The sequence below is a fragment of the Chenopodium quinoa genome, unplaced genomic scaffold (assembly GCF_001683475.1).
Source record: "Chenopodium quinoa cultivar QQ74 unplaced genomic scaffold, ASM168347v1, whole genome shotgun sequence".
Classification (NCBI taxonomy): Eukaryota; Viridiplantae; Streptophyta; class Magnoliopsida; order Caryophyllales; family Amaranthaceae; genus Chenopodium; species Chenopodium quinoa.
In genome coordinates, this window is record NW_018743955.1 from 2672034 (window position 1) to 2686803 (window position 14770).

The following is a 14770-nucleotide window of genomic DNA, read 5'->3' on the forward strand; positions in this document are numbered from 1 at the left end:
AATAATAATAATAATAATAATAACAAGATTAACAACTAACAATAACAATAACAATAACAATAACAATTTAAAATATAGTTGAGTTAGATATTACAATGACGCTTCAATGCTTTCCCAAATTTATAATTTCCCGAACTTATAATTTCCCGAATTTATAATTTCCCGAATGTAAATATAACAATTTTTTTTTGGTAGTAGACTAATAAAAGTAATAATAGTAAAAATGTAAAATTTATAAGAGAGTAGGAATTTTTTTTTTCTTTTCACAAAAGAGAGCAAGATTGTATGATTTGTAGGAATTTAAGAATTGAGAATTTGGGAGTAAGAAAATTAGAGAATAAAAGAGAAGAGATGAGTTGATGAATTGTGAAAATTTTGGAGGAAAATATGAGGTATTTATAGGGAATTTGGGTGGAAAATGGGGTGGAAAACTAGCCGTTTATAGCTGTTGGGAAACGGCCATAAACGACTAGTTTTCCAACGGTCATTTGGCACGGGTCGTGCCGGGCCGTGCCGTCCCGTGCCAGTGGGTCGTGCCAGCGTGCCGGCCACCGTGCCGCCCGCCGTGCCACGTGACGTGCCCGTGTCAAAATCCAAAAACTTGTTCACGGCACGGCCCACGGCCCACAGGTGGGCCGCCGTGCCGGGTCGGGCCCGTGCCGGCACGGCCCGTGCCCATGTTTATTAACACCTTTAAAAAAACATTCAACTTTTATTTACAAATTTATAATTCAATTTCATTATTTTTTTTATATTTTTTTTTTTGGGAAAAGAGGAGGAGCTGAAAAAACGACACCCCATCAAAAAGTTCACCCTGGGCTGAGAAAGAGAGAGAAAGGGCGATGAGAGAGTCCGCCGTTCACCTTATAATTAGGACACCCACCCGCACTGTTTTCCCTTTTTTTTTCTTCCTCATCACTTTAGAGAGAGAAACCCAAACCTTTTCATTTTAAGATTTTTAGAGAGAGAATTCCTCACATACACAATCATTCTCACAGATCTATCTATATCTTCGTTTTCAGATATTTTCGCCTTTTTTCTGATCTATTCTTTCAAAAATACAAATTAGGGTTTCTTCGTTTTCCTCCTTTTTAAGGTTCGTCTTTTCCTCCTCCTCTTCTTCCTTTTAGCTTCGATTTGACTCTACTGTTTCCGGATTCAACTGCATTTTCTGCTTCGTTATTGGTTTGATTTTGTTTTTGTTGATTTTCGTCGTGTATTGTTGTTACCCAGATGAGGTTGTACTGCATGTGTTTTTAATTTGTTTGTGCTTTTATTGATTTTGGATTGTTTGTGCTATTTTTTGTTTTTCGTCATTGATTTTTGTTGTAAATTTAGGTTTTTTTGGCTGTTAATTGCGTAATTTATATTTATTAGGGTTTCAGAGCGGCGAATTTGATTTTTTTTTTTGTTTTTTCTAATTGTAATGGTTGGTATTGATTGTTTTGGGGATTGCTGATAGGTTTATCTTGGTATTGAAAGTCAATTTGTATGATGAGAACTTCATGGGCGGATTCCGTGGCGGCAGCCGAGAATGAAAATGGAGGTACCGGTGGTACTGCTAGGCCGACGAAGGCTACCTATGTACCGCCACATCTTCGTAACAGGCCGCCATCGGCAGACTCGTCTGCTGCCCCGCCACAAGCTGCACCACCTCAGGTTAATGATAGGCCTGTCTTAGCTGGGCCGCCTGGTGGACGTTGGGCAGGTGGGAGACCCGACTTTGTTCGTGGAGGCGGTGGCGGTGGAGGAGGTGGTTATGGTGGTGGTCGAGGAGGTGGAGCTGGATGGAATAACCGGGGTGGAGGTTGGGACCGTAGGGAGCGCGAAGTTAATCCTTTTGCTAATGATGTTGACGATGAACCGGAGCAGGTGTTTGGTGAGCCGGAGAATACCGGCATCAACTTTGATGCTTATGAGGATATCCCTGTGGAAACTAGTGGGGATAATGTGCCACCCCCTGTAAATACATTTGCAGACATAGACCTTGGAAATGAGCTTAATGCAAACATTAGAAGATGCAAATATATTAAGCCTACCCCGGTTCAACGCCATGCTATTCCAATTTCCCTTGCTGGACGGGATTTGATGGCATGTGCTCAGACTGGTTCGGGAAAAACTGCAGCTTTCTGCTTTCCTATCATTAGTGGTATAATGAAGAGTCAGCAGACAGCTCCGAAACCTCGTGGATTTCGTACTGTCTTTCCACTTGCTCTTATTCTATCTCCAACTAGGGAGTTGTCAGTGCAGGTAAGACTTTGGTTCTGGTCGATTATCTTTAACTTGATTCCTAAGGCTTTATTATTAGGTGCTATTGGCTTATTTTTCAATGCATAGTTATTCTCTGAATTTGTTGTGGTTAATGGATTATTGTAGATAAATGAGGAAGCTAAGAAATTTGCATACCAAACTGGTGTCAGGGTGGTGGTAGCATATGGAGGAGCACCAATCAGCCAACAGGTTTTTTGTTTCTCTATATTTTTTGTACTCTTCTTATAACAATTTCCACTTCTTTCTTTCTCACCCTTCATGACCATGGCTTATTTCTGAAGATATGGACTTTGTAGCATCTTTACTAATGTTGATTCCTTGTTATTAGCATCAATACTTAGTTCATTGTAATAATACTATATTAGGGCTTGTTTCTTTTCCTTTTTTTTTCCCATGAGAATCAAGGGTAGTGGAGAGGTTAATATTTTAATTTTAGAGGTATTTTATATGGAATAAATAATAAAAAATATAAATAAATACATTTAATGAAGTTTTGGATATAGGAGTAGTTTATATATGTAAAAGGTAGAAAAGTGAATTATGGCACAATTATGTATGGGAAAGATAAAGAAGTTGGTGTATTATGGTAAATTATGTGCAACAAAAATAAAAGTTAGCGAACTTGTACAACATTTTGGAACACCCAAAATGGAATACAGATATATTTTGGGACTGAGGAAGTACGATTTTGAGATACCTTGGATGGTATATATGGCATCTTCACTCATATATGATTTTGCTTTGAATTCATTAAAAGTTGGATGTGGGGCTAATCTGCTAACGATGAGTTGCAATAATGTGAAATAGCTTGTAGTTGTGTAATTGAATCTGTAGTTCTGTACTTACCTGTTCACATGATATCACTTTTACTTATTTTTTGAGTTGGATTGAAGGGGGTGGTGGGGTCAATTTGTTGGCAAAGGTCTCAGGAAATTTTACTGACATTCCCCCACCCCGCCCGCCCCTGCCTGGCTCAAAAGTCCTTAGAACATTTATAGCAGAAAATTTTGTTTCATAAATTGACATTGTACAGTTTTTAGTTCTAAAATTTATGATGAAGTTTCTCATGTTTCCTATTGCTAATTATGTACTTAATTGACACAACTTGCAGCTCTCACACATGCTACCTAGCTAGAAAATCTATGTGCTGGCATTTTTTTTTAGAAAAATGACTATTAATGTCCGAAGATTATAGGATTTGATGTTCTCTTGACCGAGTAGAATCTTATTTTTCCCTTTTTTTTTTTTTTTTTTTTTTACTATATTTATAAAATCGTGACCATCTGCTTTAGTGTGGATTTAGGTTACTAGTTAGTGTGGTCTTAATACTATTAATGTGGAAATCTGGTCGTTTAGGTTGGATTCGGGTTGTTTCTGTTTGAGTTGGCCTTATTCGGTTCTAAGCTGATAGGTTTATCATGATGAAAGAATCTCTATTAGACCCATCAATTGATGCGTTGGTTCTTGTTATTATTGTCACATTATGTGCCCAGCTATATAAATAGTTAGGCCCCGTTCACTTCACCTATTTTTGCTGAAGTGAAATTATTTTTAGTTAACTGAAATTATTTTTGCTAAAGTTAAATTATTTTTACTGAATTGAAATTAATTTTACTGAACTGAAATTAATTTTGCCGATTTTCTATTACACCCTCCGTTTTTTTTTTTAAATGCATCACTTTGACAATTGTACTATTCACATACCATAGTTGACTTAATTTTTTCACCTCTAAAAATTAAATAAATGTTATTATATAATATATCATTAGATTTGTCATAATGTCTAGTTTCATAATATAATTTTGTTACAATTTTTACTCATACACAATTAAAGATATTAATGGTCAAAGTAACGTCTTGGTAAATGTGCCGTTTAAATTGATGCATACAAAAAAAATAAGAGGGAGTATATTTCTTCTTTATAAATACTGAATTTTATTGAAGTGAAATTATTTATATTGATTATTAATTTTACTGAATTGAAATTATTTTTACTTAATATTATTTTTTAAAGGTGAAGTGAACAGGGCCTTTGGTGCTTAGTAGATTTCTATTGACTGTGGTAGTGAATTGTTCGAGTAATACCATTCAACAACCTACCTTAAGGAACTTTCGTTGATTAGTGGGTTTTGCTTCATGAATTATTGTCTCATTGCGTGTGTAGCAGCACAGTGAATAATCTGCTGCAAATTGATGTACTGTATTATTTGAATTCTGCTCTATCTAAACCAACCTAGCCTTGCATAATTTGGGTGATTGTTGGGCCGTGCTTTGTGGGTTCTTGTTGTAAGTTAAGAGAATCAATAATTCCACTGGAGGGATGTCAATTAAGCTTCAAGCTCATGATCAGCTGATTTTTCTCATGAAAGTAGTGCAGTGGACTGGAGCCAATGTAGTTTTCATTGGTTTATTATAAAATTTAACATATGTAGCAGAACAGGGAAATTTTAGCCCAGTCCAATTCGAAGTATGCTACTATACATATATATATGGAACCGGTTCAGCATCAGAATTAGCTACCTCTTGTAAAATTAGCCTTAAAGTCTTCAATTTGTATGCTTTGGGTTGTATTTGCGGGGGTGGGGTGGGGATTAGCCAGTTAGCGAAGTAGGCAACACTGTCTGAGTTTCTACTTTCTCATCTTTGCAATTAAATTCAGTCAGTCTTTTATTCTTAAAAATATATCATCTGACATCTTGAAGGCTTGAATATCAAGCGATGTTATCCATTCAAGCAATGTTATCCTCCTTGTGACTTTGTCAGTTGGCTAGCCTTGGTTTTCTTTATAATAGTTTATAGTGTGTATTTTTTGTGTTAAATGCTTTTACAATTTTTATACAGGACCTCTTTTTTTTAACGGGTGCTGTGGTTCTTTACAGTTGCGAGAGCTTGAAAGAGGAGTTGATATTCTTGTTGCTACCCCTGGAAGACTGGTAGATTTACTAGAGAGGGCTAGAGTGTCACTTGAAATGATTAAATACCTGGCACTTGATGAGGCTGATAGAATGCTCGATATGGGATTTGAGCCCCAAATTAGAAAGATAGTTGAACAGACAGATATGCCACCCCGAGGTGTTAGACAGACTATGCTGTTCAGTGCAACTTTCCCAAAGGAAATACAGGTGAAGTTCTCTTTTACCATTCTTGGAACTCCCCCTCTCAAACCTTTCTATAAGAAAGTTATTATGGTGTTTGTTTAGTTGCTGTTGCTAGTTCACTGAGCTTCTTCCTTTGTCATGTAATATGGGAGCATATCAGGCCCCTACAAAAACTGTAAAAATTCACATTGAAACATATATGGGCCTTTCTGCCTAGTTCTTCTGAATTTTGAATGTTATTTAAGATCCTCTCCGCCTCAAAGTTTTCATTCTAAGTATCTTGTTGGATAATAATGCTAAACATTTTGTTAGGTAGTGATAAGAGTGCCATGTGAGATGCGACTCCCTGTTTCTTAATTTCAAAAACTTAATGAATTCTTTTTGTTCATCTCATTTAGAATTATAGCACTATTCATAAGACGAGAGAATCTTCTATATTACTCTCAATATGTAAAACATAAAATAGTCTTGTTGGGTCTTATTTTTATGATCAAAGTAATGCATTGGAAACGTGCACAATCAAAATGGGAAGAACATTTGGGATCCGAGGGAGTTGTACTCTTCTTTTAGGGTTCCTTCACTAAAGATGTTGCATCATGTTTAATACAATTAAAAAATGGTTTCAATTACGGTCAATAACTTCATGGAGGGGAGTGGGTTGTACAAGTGAAGATTGATATTTTTGTTTCAACCCAAAGATGAATCATTGTCTCGTCAACGTTGTATTACGTCTTTTTCTCTTTGATCTTATATGGTTGTCTTACTTCGGAAATGATAGGAACCTACCTTGTCACAGACTCACAGCAATCTTTCCATTTCATTTTAATCTGCAGGCATTTGTTTTGTTTGCTCTCACATTACTCATATTCTTTGCTAAATTTCTTCAATATGCAGAGGCTGGCATCTGACTTTCTGTCTAATTACATTTTCCTGGCTGTTGGAAGGGTGGGGTCAAGTACTGATTTGATTGTTCAGAGGGTTGAGTTTGTGCATGAGTCTGATAAGAGGAGCCATTTGATGGATCTTATTCACGCACAGAGAGCTAATGGAGTACAGGGGAAGGTTTGTTTTTTGATTTTAAATATCTTTGTGCCCATATCTGGTGACACTTTTAGTGATAGGTGCATATATTTACTAGTAACTACATTAGATGTTCAATTTTTCTATTGGTTTTTTGAATAATACATGTTTTTTTCTTGTTAATGCAGCAAGCATTGACCCTTGTTTTTGTGGAGACTAAGAAAGGTGCTGATGCATTGGAGCATTGGTTGGGTATTAATGGCTTCCCAGCAACTAGTATCCATGGTGATCGAACACAGCAGGTGAGTGATTTAAAGTTTGACGTCAGCTACGGATATTATTTCCAGTTGGCTTGTCCTTATATAATATACTTTCTGTATACTGTTGTTCTGAAGTATGTTAAAGATATTGATATATCTGCCTTCTATGGGGTGTTATTTAGCTTTGAGTTGATATTTTATGCTGCATTTTGCTTGTTTGACTATGGCTTTTCCTTCATAAGGGACTTTGATCAGGGATGCTTTAAGATCTGAGCGTTTTCTTATTGGCGAGATTAGATACTTACAAGTACTAGTGAACGTCAAACATATTGTATAAAAGAACTTCATAGCAACTTTCTAAAGTGCTTAGTATTTTATGTTTTAATTTTTACAAGGACGTCTTATGTTTTATTCTCATGTGACATTAAAATGGCTTGAGAAGTACATTGGTGGGAAGTCATATTTTGTGACCAAGACAATTTTCCTCTTTGGAGTCTCCCTTGTGGGAAATGATTTTTGCTTGGTTTTTGAAAGAAAATGCTTTGTAAATTGATAAGAACCGAGCTTTGGGGACTAGATAATGCTTTTATTTTGTCTAATTCCTGCCAGATGGTCCTTTGATAACTGTCTCTTGAGTCTTTTATTTAGTGCTTTTGTTTAAACGTTTTTCAGTGCCATGAGTTGTCCTGTCCAATTTGTTAACAAGGATTTTATCCTCTGTTTCTTTTCAGGAAAGAGAACTTGCATTAAGGTCATTTAAAAGTGGAAATACTCCTATTCTGGTCGCAACTGATGTGGCTGCTCGAGGTCTTGATATTCCTCATGTTGCACATGTGATCAACTTTGATCTCCCAAATGACATCGATGATTACGTCCATCGGATTGGACGAACAGGACGAGCTGGGAAAAGTGGATTGGCTACAGCTTTTTTCAATGAAAATAATCAGTCGCTAGCTAGACCGCTTGCTGAGCTGATGCAAGAAGCAAACCAGGAAGTTCCTGATTGGTTGGTTCGTTATGCATCACGTGCATCCTATGGTGGAGGCAGAAACAGGCGAGCTGGGGGTGGTCGCTTTGGAGGTCGTGACTTTAGGAGGGATGGTGGCGGCTTCAACAGAGGTGGTGGAGGCTCTGATTACTATGGTGGGAGCAACAGTGGCGGGAGTCACTATGGCGGTGGCGGCGGTGGTGGAGGTGGCTATAATCCTGGTGCATCTAGTGCCTGGGATTAACCTTGCTAGCTGTATCAATGTTGAATTCTCTCACCTCCTGGTATATACGCATGATTTTGTGGTAATTTGTTCTTGTGTTCGCTCAAAGTGCTGGAATTGAAATTTTTATAGGCTTGGGGCGTCAAGCAACGCGGGTTTGTAGAACCCCATATTTAGTCTGTCAGAGTTAGATGTGTGATATTCACTAGGGATTGTTATACACTAACATCTTAGGCTATTGCTGGTTTATGCCATCAAGCTTAGGGCTTTCCTTCCATTTCTTGTAATGTTCTTGCTAGGGCTCTCTTGGGGTTGGATATATTGGGGAGGTGAAAATATGAGGAAAGTACTGCTTTTTTGCCGTTGGTTCTCAATTGGGCACTATTTACTTCAGCTTCGTGACCCTCTTTTTTCTTTTCTTGTTAGTTTCAGTATGAAAAATTACTACTACACTATTGTATAAATTCTAGCAGGAAATAAATTCTCAACGTTTTTCTGCAGAAGTAGCTTTGGCTGACGTTTTTCTGCAAAATGATCACTCCCCATGAACATTATAATGTGAGGGATAAGTGGCAAGGGAGTACATTGAAGATTCGGGATATATGTATATATATAGATGGATTTCAGTGTTTAAGGGGTTAGTGTTTGTGAAGAAGGTAGTAATTTATGTAAATGAAATTTTTCGTAAACTTTCTTCGTACTGGGCATCAGCCTATTGGTTGGGATGAATATTAGGAAAGAGTTGCCATCTTTTACTCGATTTTGTATCATTACAATTTAGAGTTAGCGAAGTTGAAAACTCTTAGGCATATCTATTAGATTTACTCTAATAGATTGATTTTTTTTACAAAAAAATTGTGCCTTCAGTTGATGCTTTGCCATCCGCAATTAGAATAGCGCTCTCTAATTAGCCTTACCCTGAATATCGAAATTTAGGTAGTCATTTGAATGGTGCATATAACATCTATATCGGTACATTAAAGTTTTGCATCTTTGCTATGGTGGTCAATTTTGTTGCTAGCCTCTAGGTAATCATTTAGAATAGCGCTCTCTAATTAGCCTTACCCTGGATTTTCTAAATTTAAGTAGTCATTTGAATAGTGCATATAACACCTATATTGTTACATTAAAGTTTTGCATCTTTGCTATGGTGGTCAATTTTGTTGCTAGCCTTTAGGTAGTCATTTTTGCTATTGGGGTCATTAAAGTTTTGTATCTTTGCTATTTATAGTTTTATACACGTTTTTAGAAAAGGGATGTGCTTGAGGCAATGTAGATAATTTTTTTATTTATTTATTTTTTAAATTTTTTAGCTACTACTTCACCATGATTCTCAATTTCTCATAGAGAAGAGTATAGTCAACTTTTTATAACTTATTAATGCGAAGAACAAAAGCCATTATGGTGTTCTTTGTTTGCAATTTTAGCGAACTTTTTCATTTGCTTTTATTAACTTTTTCACTATATCAAATCAATAAATCATACTTCTATGCCTTAGAGGCTACATGTATTTTTTTAAAACAGAAATTTATATTTGAGGGGCATGAAAGTTGGAAGAAAATAAATATTCTTAAAGAGAAAGCAAGAGAATCCCCAAAACAAATTTGAAAAAGGAAAATAATGACATGTCTTTAAGATAACAAATTTTAGTGCAATTTAACTCGATTTTTATATTAATACATAAAAGTCAAATGTATTCTTAAAAAAAAAAAAAACAAATGTTAATACTATGTATGTTAACTTTTGTTAGATTCGTCTTCATAAAATTTTTACAAGTTAAACTAATATAAAGTATAGAATTACATATATATATGGTCAAAGTTTTACCTTCACATATGTATCAATTAAAATGATAAACTAACATATGTATCAATTAAAATGATAAACTAATCTACATACGGTGGAACTATTGCTCATTCACTTCACTCTAACCACTGTTCATTACTTATACATGATGAACAACATAATTATAATGAGTTAACAAAAAGATAATAGTAGTTCATAAAGCTTTACTGGTCCAGCAAGAAATTACCATAAAACTGCATGGTTAATGTCAATTATCACATGCCTATAATTTGTCTAATACTTGTATTACACTAGTATCCTGGGTTCATCTCCCTACTTCAAGTGTGTTACAATAGGCAGTAAAGGATAACATTAACCTTCAGATTGCAGTGCAATTCTTACATGGCCACATAGGTATCCTGAAAACTAAGTAGTAAATCTGTAAATGGCATAGTAAAACCATGCTTTTACAACCAAAAAAAAAAAAAAAACAAAAAAACACTATAGAATACTCATTAATACATAGGAGTAAGCCAAATTGGACTACGGAGTATTGTTTTATGGATACAGCAGTTTGAAGAGCTAAAATTATTGCCCAATGCCTCTGCTTAAATGTCCTTCAGCAGATAGAGGGGTCTGATGTGAACGCAATAAGAGATATGCACTGCTGCTCAACAATAAATAAAGAAGTGCATAAAAATAGAACTTCTGTGCTCAGTTTATTCCTCAGAGTCGGAGATTGTAATATTGATTAACCACAAATCTAAAAATGTCTCATTTTGGAGTACAAACATTGATCAGAAAATGGGTCAGTATCAGGCAGTCTGAAGCAGGATGAATCTACTTTATAAAACGTGACCAAGCACACAAGCAGGGTACACATCTTCTAGCCACCAAGCAGAAGAACATTAGTGTATCGGTGTATCCTACAGACTGCAATAGAAAATAGGTAGAGATGGTGAACATTTCTGTAGTGATGAAGCTAGTAAATAAAACTCCCCGGACAACTGCAAGCTTAACGAACCAAAAGATGATAAGTTGACGTATAATACGTCTCACATTTCTTCATTACCGGTTTTCTAACTCGTGAGTCCTAAATGTATGATAACATAAGTAGCAAAAACTAATGCTTGCAGCTACTCATCAGATTCTTCCTCCAAACTTGATGTTTCCTCATCCCAACATTCTTCTTCCATCTCATGCTCCTCCCCCTCCATATTTTCACAGTCTTCTGATTCTTCTCCATTTCCATCTCCAGCATTATCCAGCAAGCAGTCCTGTGGCGACAAAAAGTTCACACCCTTACCACGATGAAGTAGCCCCGTTCTCATCACATGGTAAAACTTATCCCTAATACGGACCAGTGGATGAGGACTAAGTAATCTACCCTTTCGATACCCTTCTTTCAGAGTAACAGTTGTTGTCTTACACTTCAAAGACAGATAGAAAATCCCCGGATACCTAGTAAAAATCCGAGTAAACCTATGAGGAAGATTCAATTCCTCTCTCAAACTTCTCAAATAATTCCTCTTAGTCTTCTTATGAATAGTCATGCTCAAAAACTCATGCAACAACCCAACAATCCGTTTCTCCATAAGCTCGCTCGTAGGATCGAGCCTCGTAGAATCCTCATAAGGCGATACATATGGCAACTTCTGAAACTCCTCCATCCAAGCCTTAACCTTCTTTTGATACCCATACCCCTTTGGAAAGCTCATTGCGAATGCTAAAGCGGTTTGCCCCTTCTTAAACTCCCTATAATCATTCCCTAATTCAATCCTCTTCTCACCACTCTTTTCCAAGGCAGAAACAGCAAATTCTTCCCTCCATTCCACAAGACTCAAATAGGGTAACCCATTATTCCCCTTCAAAACCCTAAAATGATTCGGATACTTCGAAACAATCAATTTCTCAAAATTATCCGGTAACCCTAAATCCCATTTCAAAGGATAAATCGATTGCAATGGCGCCCCCTTAGATTTTGTCATCATAAGCAATTTACAAAGCCTTTCAACAATACCCAATTCATCATTTTCATAAACTAAGTGTTCTTGTTGATCAAATGTAACAGCAAAATCAGTAAGCTTAAAGCAGGGCAAATTAGGGTAACGAGAATGAGGAAATTCGTGAAAAAGAGTAGGATACCTTCGAAGAAATCGAAGAACAGGGACAGTAAGACCTAGAAGCTTCTGCCAATCGGCGACTGTTCGAGCAGTGATGAAGGAAGTTGGAGAGCGTTTAATGGCGTCTTTGAGAAGCATGGCAGCTTTGAGATCGGTTTCTCTGTCGATAATATGGTCGATGGTTTTGTTCTTGACCCATTTTAGGCGAACTTTGGTGATGTTCCGCCATTGTTGGTGGTTGAGGAAGGTGGAGGAAGCGGAGGAGATGGTGGTGGAAAGGGAGATGCAGTGGGATTTGAGGAGAGAGATGAGAGTTTGAGGGTTGAAAAGCATTTAGTTGGCAAGTCGAGTGAGAGTTGGTTGTTGTTTACGGGAGAGGTTCAATGATGGGAAATAAAATTGTTAAATTGAAGAAGAGTAGAGGTAATTGAGGCCGAACCGCCTAAGCGAGGGTTGTTCACTGTTCCAAAGACTACTAGCTAGAAGCCTAGAATGCTACATTAAATTGAATTGGATCGGTTTGAAGAATGAGGATTTGGAATTAAAGATTCGAAAATCGGATTGATTTTGCTACAATATGACTTTACCAATCCGAAATATAGACTGAATCAATATGGATTTGCATTAAAAAAAAAATGATTTTAAAAATAATATGAAAAATAAAATAAATGGCAGATAAAAAAACTCCTTAACTATCTTCAAAAAAAAAAAAAAAAAAAAAACCTCCTTAACTAGTTTATATAAAAAATAAAAATAAAAAAAAAACACTCCTTAACTACTTTATAATCACTAACAGTAACTTGTACTTCCTCCGTTCTTTTTTACTTGATCTGTTTTGACTTTTACACTATTCACCACCTCTCTTTTAACCATCTTTTGTGAATGATATGTAAAGAAAAATATATTCATATGATATCTTTTTTAATTCGTCTCAATAAGTACTATCGTAATATACAACTTTTATAATTTTTACTTGTAAAGAATTAAAGTTATTGATCGCTAAAGTTTTGCATTGACAAGCGTGATAAAAAAAACAGGTCAAGTAAAAAAGAACAGAGGCATTATTAACTTATTTTAGCTTAGGCAATACATAATTCTATTAAATTCAATTGTTGCTTAAATAAAATTTATCTTTTACATCGCCCATTTAATAAAAAATAATTTTTTTTCCTTTTTACATTATTATTATTATTTTTATTTTTTTATTTTTTTGAGGAACTTTTTACATTCTTTTTTCACTATGTTATTAATTTTATTTGCCAAAAAAAAAGAAGAAATATCAAATAGTTTAGTGGCAATTGACAAGGCATTTATTTGTGTATCAATATAGTTTAGGCCCTATGTTTTTATCAAATTGTTTTCAGTTCAGTTCAACTCCTAATTTCTTTCTCTCATAAAATATTCAGTTCAGTTCAACTCCTAATTTTCTTCTCTCATAAAATATTCAGTTCAATTCAACTCATTTCAGTCAATACGAACATGCCCTTAGTGACAATTAAATTATACCGTACGATTGTACAAAATATATTGTATGATATATCTTTTTTTTTTTTTGAAACATGTATGATAGTATATCTTTTTAATTTTAGTTTTGTTACAAGTATAAAATACTGTCAAAAATAAAATAAAATAACCTAGGTAAAACTTGAGTAAAACTCAGCAGCAGCCAGCAGGACAAACATTAGATCCGAATATAGAAAATTTAAAAATTAAAACATAGACAAACCATTAGATTAAAATCATCTACGGTCTTAAACTTTGCAAAACTATTCACACGGATCGATCTCATCTACCGTCAGATTCATCCCGATCCAATGGGTTTAATTCATTCTAAACAAAATTCACAATTCCCCCCAAAACCAAAATTTCAAATTATTTCAACAACCTCCCTATATAAACCCACCCCTATAATCTAATTTCCCACCACAATCAAAACATCAATCTCCACCAGAAATCTAATTCAAACTGAAAAACCCGAATTCGGAATCTTGAAAGTGAGCATAAGAAAATGTCAGGAAGAGGGAAGGGAGGAAAGGGGTTAGGAAAGGGAGGAGCAAAGAGGCACAGGAAGGTTTTGAGGGATAACATCCAAGGTATCACTAAACCCGCCATTCGTCGTTTGGCGAGGCGAGGAGGAGTCAAGAGGATCAGCGGCCTTATTTACGAGGAAACTCGCGGTGTATTGAAGATATTTTTGGAGAATGTGATTAGAGATGCTGTTACTTACACTGAGCACGCTCGTCGTAAGACTGTTACTGCTATGGATGTTGTCTATGCTCTTAAGAGGCAGGGCCGTACTCTCTACGGGTTTGGTGGTTAGACTTTATTATGTTTTAGGGTTTTAGATTTCTACTTTGAGTTTCGATGTAATCTTTGATTTGATGGTTAATGTGAAATATATGGATTAAATATTTGCTAATTTGTAATTTTAATTGTGTTTTGATTCTTTATCTTAGTTATTGCTGTTTGAATTTGATATTGTTCCGGAATTGAAAAATATTGATGTTATTAGATCTAATCTGTTGTTTTTGTTAAGAAATGTTCCCTTGGTTGAGTTAATTGGCTCAATAATATGGTTGATTTTCAGCAATGAAATCACAGTTCAATTTATTTTTTGTACAGACTTGTATTAATATATTTTTGAAGTTTCATTTCTGCTCTAAACAGATTTGTTTTAGATATATGGGTTTCGTAGAGTTGTATGGAACAAGTTTGGGTATGAACATTATCGTTCTCAAGACACTCATCCTTCATTTGCCTTGACTGTACCAATATGAATTTGGGTCTACCTTTTTTAACCCCGTTTCAAAATCTTCATTACTTGGTAAATTCATGACTAGTCTATCAATGTGCTTGTGATCTCATTGTCTCAATCGATGGATTTAGAGATGAGCGAGGCCTTATGGAGATGGTAATGTCAATAGGAAGCTCAACTTCAGAAGCTTTCTGCATCCACCTTATGGTCCTTATCTCCCCGCTCTTTCAACCACACAACCGGAACA

At 35.6% G+C, this 14770-nt stretch overlaps 3 protein-coding genes across 3 annotated transcripts; 2 read left to right on the forward strand and 1 right to left on the reverse strand.

Annotated features, from left to right (window-relative positions):
- Window positions 1-784: 784 nt before the first annotated feature.
- On the forward strand, window positions 785-8363 carry LOC110689179 (DEAD-box ATP-dependent RNA helicase 37-like). Its single transcript, XM_021865907.1, has 7 exons — window positions 785-1096; window positions 1463-2250; window positions 2377-2460; window positions 5151-5393; window positions 6264-6431; window positions 6578-6691; window positions 7381-8363. Exons 2-7 carry the CDS (start codon window positions 1492-1494, stop codon window positions 7879-7881), a joined length of 1869 nt encoding a protein of 622 aa, XP_021721599.1. The 5' UTR covers window positions 785-1096; window positions 1463-1491; the 3' UTR covers window positions 7882-8363.
- Window positions 8364-9852: 1489 nt separating this feature from the next.
- On the reverse strand, window positions 9853-12647 carry LOC110689180 (protein ROOT PRIMORDIUM DEFECTIVE 1-like). Its single transcript, XM_021865908.1, has one exon. It carries the CDS (start codon window positions 12099-12101, stop codon window positions 10782-10784), a length of 1320 nt encoding a protein of 439 aa, XP_021721600.1. The 5' UTR covers window positions 12102-12647; the 3' UTR covers window positions 9853-10781.
- A 1027-nt stretch (window positions 12648-13674) lies between these two features.
- On the forward strand, window positions 13675-14286 carry LOC110689182 (histone H4). The gene has a single exon (XM_021865909.1). It carries the CDS (start codon window positions 13777-13779, stop codon window positions 14086-14088), a length of 312 nt encoding a protein of 103 aa, XP_021721601.1. The 5' UTR covers window positions 13675-13776; the 3' UTR covers window positions 14089-14286.
- Window positions 14287-14770: the final 484 nt, after the last annotated feature.

Excerpts from the sequence above, each read along its gene's own strand:
- LOC110689179 (XM_021865907.1), top strand. The coding sequence starts at position 1,492 with ATGATGAGAACTTCATGGGCGGATTCCGTGGCGGCAGCCGAGAATGAA. Across the intron at positions 2,251-2,376 it reads CTAGGGAGTTGTCAGTGCAG|ATAAATGAGGAAGCTAAGAA; the intron begins GTAAGACTTTGG and ends GGATTATTGTAG. Across the intron at positions 6,432-6,577 it reads CTAATGGAGTACAGGGGAAG|CAAGCATTGACCCTTGTTTT; the intron begins GTTTGTTTTTTG and ends TTGTTAATGCAG.
- LOC110689180 (XM_021865908.1), bottom strand. The coding sequence starts at position 12,101 with ATGCTTTTCAACCCTCAAACTCTCATCTCTCTCCTCAAATCCCACTGC.
- LOC110689182 (XM_021865909.1), top strand. The coding sequence starts at position 13,777 with ATGTCAGGAAGAGGGAAGGGAGGAAAGGGGTTAGGAAAGGGAGGAGCA.